Below are 5,891 nucleotides of genomic sequence, written 5' to 3'. Positions count from 1 at the left end.
AACTAAAAATTTTCTTAAATTTCTTTCGAATTTTTCTTTCGAATTTTTGAGGGGGCTCGGGCCCCCTCAGGCCCCACGGAGTCGGCGCCTATGGGTATGGGTTCATCTGAATGCATCCCCCAGAAGTGGGACTGAGCAGTTACTGAATTTCCATCCCACATTTTTTCTCCCAAGAGCTCAAGGTCTGTGGTTTTCGCCCTCCGCATTTATTCCCCACAAGCCCCAATGAGACGCATTCAAATCAAGCAGCCTTACTAATTTCTATGCATCTCTCCCCTTTGAGACGTATCTTAATCTCAGGAACCATGCGCTCAGAATTGCAACCATCTTTGGCAGCACCTATGTCTGTGAACAGACTTTTCCCCGAATAAAACATCTGAAATCTCCAACCAGATCGAAACTAACTGATGAGCACTTGCATCACTTGTTACGATTAGCAGTGACAAATATGGAACCGGATAGTGACCACCTCATTAGCCAAAATCAGGTCCATATTTCCCATTGAAATGCTTATAAATTTATGATTCAAGTAGGTAGCCATGTTGGTCTGACGCAGTCAAAATAATGTTTTTATTTTTAATTTTTAAAAATATAAGTTTTTGTGGATTTAAATTGTTCTTCATTTTAAATATTGTATTGTTTTTCCTGTTTTTTGTGCACTACAAATAAAACATGTGCAGTGTGCATGGGAATTTGTTCATATTTTTTTCAAACTATAGTCCGGCCCCCAACAGTGTCTGAGGGTCAGTGAACCGGCCCCCTGTTTAAAGAATTTGAGAACTCCTGGGTTAAGGGGTTCTGCCCTCCTTGCCATCTGTCCACCACTATTCATTCTTGCATATTGCATTGGGTCCATATTTGCTTGCATTGTTGAATCTGTTTTTCAAAAATCCTTAATGTACTCTATCCTAAGCACTTCGGTAACCATGATAAATTAAAGGCCATATTTACTGTTCCTTTCTGTTGGGGATAATTCAGACTGAAATTCCCAGGTGTCAAAAAAGGTTACTTATGTATGCCACTACTGCAGCCCGTGTACTGTTAGCCCCAAAATGGAAAATGAATGAGGTCCCAACCAAAGAAGAATCGCAACTTAAGTTGACAGAATATGCACAACTCACAGACTTAACATATAGAATAAGAGAACAAGAAGAACATACGTTTAAAGAAGATTGGATAACGTTTATTGAATATATGGGAAATAATTGTGTATAGTTGAAAACACTGGCCAGCAGTAAGATAAATTCAACGCCGTAAACAAGTTTTGATAGATGCAATAATGGAATACAGTGGTACCTCTGGTTATGAACGCAGTTCGTTCTGGTGGTCCGTTCTTAAGCTGAAACCGTTCTTATCCTAAGGTGCGCTTTTGCTAACGGTGCTTCCTCGCATCCTGGGGCAAAGTTCGCAACCAGGAGCAACTACTTCCAGGTTAGTGGAGCTCGTAACCCGATGCACACGTAACCAGAAGCGTTCGTAAACCAGTATACTGAATGGCATAGTTTTTGTAAAATATGCAGGGACTTATGATATGTAAAATGACCATGGAAAGAGAAGAAGGGAAATCATTGATATTTTAAGAATGTAAAATGAGTATTTTAAATTGTAAAACAAAAAAATTATATACATATTTACTGTTGTTCATCTTCACAACAGTAACTTTGGCTGGTTTTTTAATGAACCTGCCTACTTCTTCAACATAAGGTCCTGAAACATATGGAAAAGGATGGTTGGGGAGGGAACTAATTGAAATAAGAAGTGGGAAGCTGTAAGGGGACGTAATTATGACAGGAGGGGCCACTCAAAGTGTGAGCACACACCAGTGTATAATAATAATCAATGTGTCCATGCTTCGCGTGACATTTGTTCCAGACAGTACCAGCTCCAGCCTGCAGGTTATGGGTACAGCTGCATAACATTTCATCTTTCCACACGTTTTTGTTCCAGAGCTGCACTACAAAGGCATCATGGCCTGACAGCGTGACAGCCCCAAAATCGATAGGTTCAGTCCACCAGGGGTTACTGTTATGTGGGATAACGATGGTCCTCCTTTCCTGACCATGGAAGAAAATTTTGACATAACCATCAGTGATACCGAAGAAGTTACCCCTAAGGTTGTATCCCCTGTTCACTTTAAATTTGAGGTGAGCTCTGCCCCGCTCCCAGGCACAGCACATATTGCTGTGGAAGCTGCCGTGATGACAGCGGCAGGTGCATTCCTCATCTGAGCTCTGATAGCTCCAGTGTGGACATGGCTGTGAACAGTTCCTCTTCAGGGCCCTCTGGTTTATATAGTTCACGATGGCTTGCTTCAGCAAATCCCTCCTTGGATTCCTTTCATTCAACAAGGTGTGCAAGGGTAGGAGAGAATAGGAAACCAGCCCAGGCTTTGTTTTTGCACTCTCCATCCATGCGGAGAAGTTCTGGGCTTCTCCGGGTTTTGAGAAGAGAATTTCCGCTAGCTTCTCTCCTCCCACAACTTCAGTGCGCTCCTCAGCATAAGCATCGTGGAGGAATCCACGGGTGTAGGTACTCTGGAGCTCCTTACACTTAGAACTCATGGAAGCGGACCCAAAGAACCACTTGGGTCCCAGAGAAATCTCCCAGCCTAAGCAGCTCTCAAAGCTGGTAGCGGTAATCCCCCACAGGGCCATCTTGCATGTCTGCACAGCCAGCAGGTGGCGAATTCGCCCACCCACCTGCACATTGCTGATGTAGTGGGTGCCATAGATGTCGATAAAATGCTGGTATTCCTCAGAGTTATTCCTCCTTGGCAGACTGGCCAGAGCACGGGAGAAATGGGAGGACAGCAGTGAGCGTCTGTGGCGGAGTCTCAGCCTGCTCAAGAGGGGAAAAGAGCAGTATAAACAAAGATATATAGTGTTACCCACAACCATTCCATCTATATGACAGCTAAGAGAAGCCTGAGGAGTACATATGTTGTTTTATTCTAGCTCCCATCAGCCCAAGCCAGCACGGCCATTGCTCAGAGATGCAGCCTAATAAGTTGCTATTTGGTAGTTATAGTTTGCAGGATAAAATGCACATATTAGTTGATTTATATCTACTAATCAGACAGGCTTTATTCCTAGACGGAACATTGTTGACGTGATCCAAAGGGGAAAGATAAAGAATTTGGAAATTCTTTATCTCTCTAGACACATTCAAAGTTTGACAGTGTGTAATGGGTGTTTCTGAAAATGTTGTTTTTATTTCAGAAATCATTTTATACTTAATTGACCAACAATACTTGGGGTTGTCATCAGAAACAGTCACAAATGGGTTCTCTACCTTAAGAGGAGACAGAGCAGCCTGTGTTCCCAGTGCTATTTGCATTCATCATAGAAACTCTGGATAATAGAATTAGATCCACTTCTAATATCAAGGGAGGTGTTTGTAACCCAAAGTACCACTGTATATGGTTTTTATGCCACTGCTGGCCTTGCAATTAAGTGCTCCACATCTATTAAGCATTTGGATTCCCCCATATTAGAACAAAACATCTATTTGTCAATTCAGGGTTTCATCCTGAGCAATCCTGAGACTTGTTATTTATTAAGGGTGCTGGGCATTATAGCTTTGTGAGGGGGAAACTACAGTTCCCAGGCTTCTTTGTTGGAAGTCATGTGTTCTTCCTCCTCCCAAAGATACTTCTTCCCCTTGTAAAGGCTTCCGTGAAATTTTGCAACTCAGAAAACAAGAAACACAAAAATACTGATTTTACCTAAAACACATGTATCAATTTTCTGCTGTCAAATGCTGGTAGCTTTACAGCATATTGTGCTGCAAAGAAACGGGTTGTCTCTATCAAGGACCCCTATCTCATTACCTACTCGGAACAGCCAACCGTGGCTCTATAGGGTACTGATGCAGGAGTGAAGGAAGAGGGAATGCAGTGGGGGCGGAGCACGCTGGGTATCACCACTGAGGGGTGACAATATGCCAGGCAGCACTCACTGTGGGGCCTGCAGCACGCCTGAGTCACGCGTCTCTCCTGGGAGTGACGCGGTGACTTTGGTGCCCGCAGGCTCCGTGCTGCCCCAAACAGTTCGCCCGTTGCCTCCCCCTCAGCTGTAGTGTGGCTGCGTGTGAGGAGGCAGCCAGACTCCTTGGAGGCCCCTCGGAGCGTCCTGCCCTGGCTGGCCCTGCCCCACGGTGCCCAGTTGCCCGATCGGCTTGCTCCACCACTGTACTGATGCTCACCTGTAGTATGCACAGGAGACCTCTTGCCTCACAAAAATATGGCTGTCCTGACGGGATTTCTCATGTGCATAAAGACCCATCCGGGAGTGAGATCCAGCAAAGGCCACCCGCATCTTAGGCAGCCCCAGCCCTGCTTTGCTTGGCACTGTGCCGAACCCCAGCTCTGCTTTCCAGTCGTTCTTCACTTCCTTGGCTATTGAATTCGCAACATCCACATCCAAATTCTCAATGGAACTGCTGACATCCTGATGACACGTATGAAGTACTCGCCAGTCCACGCCAACTAAGGGGAGTTTCTGCAGCTGCCCCTGCATCAAGGGATTCCGGCAGAGTTTGCACGTCCCGTTGGGGCCCTCCCATTGGCTGGTGTCCATCACAAACGCTCCCTTTCTCTCCAAAGAGGTGATGTCCACCCCCTCGCCAATGAAGCTATGGCCGGGCACAAAGCTGTCCTGCTTCATGCAGATGGATCTTTGGAATATTTGGCAGGGGCTGGGAGTTGTTGGTGGAAGTTGGAGGAGGAAGAGGAAGGCTGCTAGGAAAAGGCGCTGTTTGGACATGACTGCTCCGATTGAAAAGCTTGTAACTTACCCTAGGGAATAAAACAGAGAGGTCATGTTTGCACCTTGTGAGCATTTCTCACCTTTTTAAGGTCAGCTCATGAGGGACTTCCAGCCTGTGAGTCTCATCAGGAGTATTTTGTGAAGTACTGTATTTTTCTCTCTATAAGACGCATGTAGTTTTTGGAGGAGGAAAACAAGGAAAAAAATATTCTGAATCTCAGAAGCCAGAACAGCAAGAGGGATCACTGTTCAGTGAAAGCAGCAATCCCTCTTGCTGTTCTGGCTTCTGGGATAGCTGCGCAGCCTGCATTCGCTCCATAAGACGCACACACATTTCCCCTTACTTTTTAGGAGGGAAAAGTGAGTCTTATAGAGCAAAAAATACGGTATATATTCATTCATAAACAGCAGCAACAGCAACAGCAGCAGTAGTGGAATTAGCAGCAGCAGCTGCAGCAGGAAGAAGAAGAAGAAGAAGAAGAAGAGTGGCAACCTTACCTGTTCCCTCTTTTCCAAATTGCTTCTCCCTCTCAGTGTATTACACTGCACTACAAGTGGCTTTTATCCCATGTTCTTACTCACATGTTGGTGTTGTTTTTCAATTCCGAGCCTCTCCCACCGACCTTTCATATTCTCTATGAACCAATACTGGATATGTGAACATTCACTCACCCCCCCTCCTCTAAACAAACAGGACATTCTCAACAAATAAGATTATTCTGCCTCGCTGCTTGTCTCCATTCTAGCTGTTTCCAATTCGGGACAAGGAGTGAGTCACAATGGCTGGATGTGGTGGTGAGAGGAAGGGCTTCCTTGGTGGCTTCTCTGAAAACACGTGTGCATTTGTGTGTGTGTGTGTAAGACAAGATGAAGAATGGTGAACCCCAATGTTGAGCCACCTCAGCACCCTGTCCTTATCCATTCTACTATTGCACTAAAGGCATCTGAGTGCAATTTAATGCTTCCAGGGTGCCATTCCTGGTTCAAAAGAAGGACTGTGAGAATCATGGAGTCAAGAACGCCTTCCTTTGCACATTAAAAAAACAAAACAAAATATTTTGTAAGGGTTATTCTTTGTTTGCCTTACCAGATCCCAGTGACTAGGAAAGGTTCCTTGGGCTAGCA

The 5,891-nt window shown here is 45.0% G+C and overlaps 1 protein-coding gene across 1 annotated transcript; it reads right to left on the bottom strand.

The window, feature by feature from the left end:
- Positions 1-1,658: 1,658 nt before the first annotated feature.
- Positions 1,659-5,491, bottom strand: LOC310829203 (perforin-1-like). The gene is made up of 3 exons (XM_083707432.1): positions 5,265-5,491; positions 4,204-4,795; positions 1,659-2,838 (listed from the first exon to the last, which is right to left on the bottom strand). The coding sequence occupies exons 2-3, from the start codon at positions 4,761-4,763 to the stop codon at positions 1,743-1,745; spliced, it is 1,656 nt and encodes a 551-aa protein (XP_083563558.1). The 5' UTR covers positions 4,764-4,795; positions 5,265-5,491; the 3' UTR covers positions 1,659-1,742.
- Between the last annotated feature and the right edge of the window lie 400 nt (positions 5,492-5,891).

Source organism: Podarcis gaigeae (assembly GCF_964106915.1).
Source record: "Podarcis gaigeae genome assembly, chromosome: 13".
Lineage (NCBI taxonomy): Eukaryota > Metazoa > Chordata > Lepidosauria > Squamata > Lacertidae > Podarcis > Podarcis gaigeae.
Note: the sequence above shows the minus strand (reverse complement) of the source record. Positions and strands in the feature narration are given on the sequence as shown.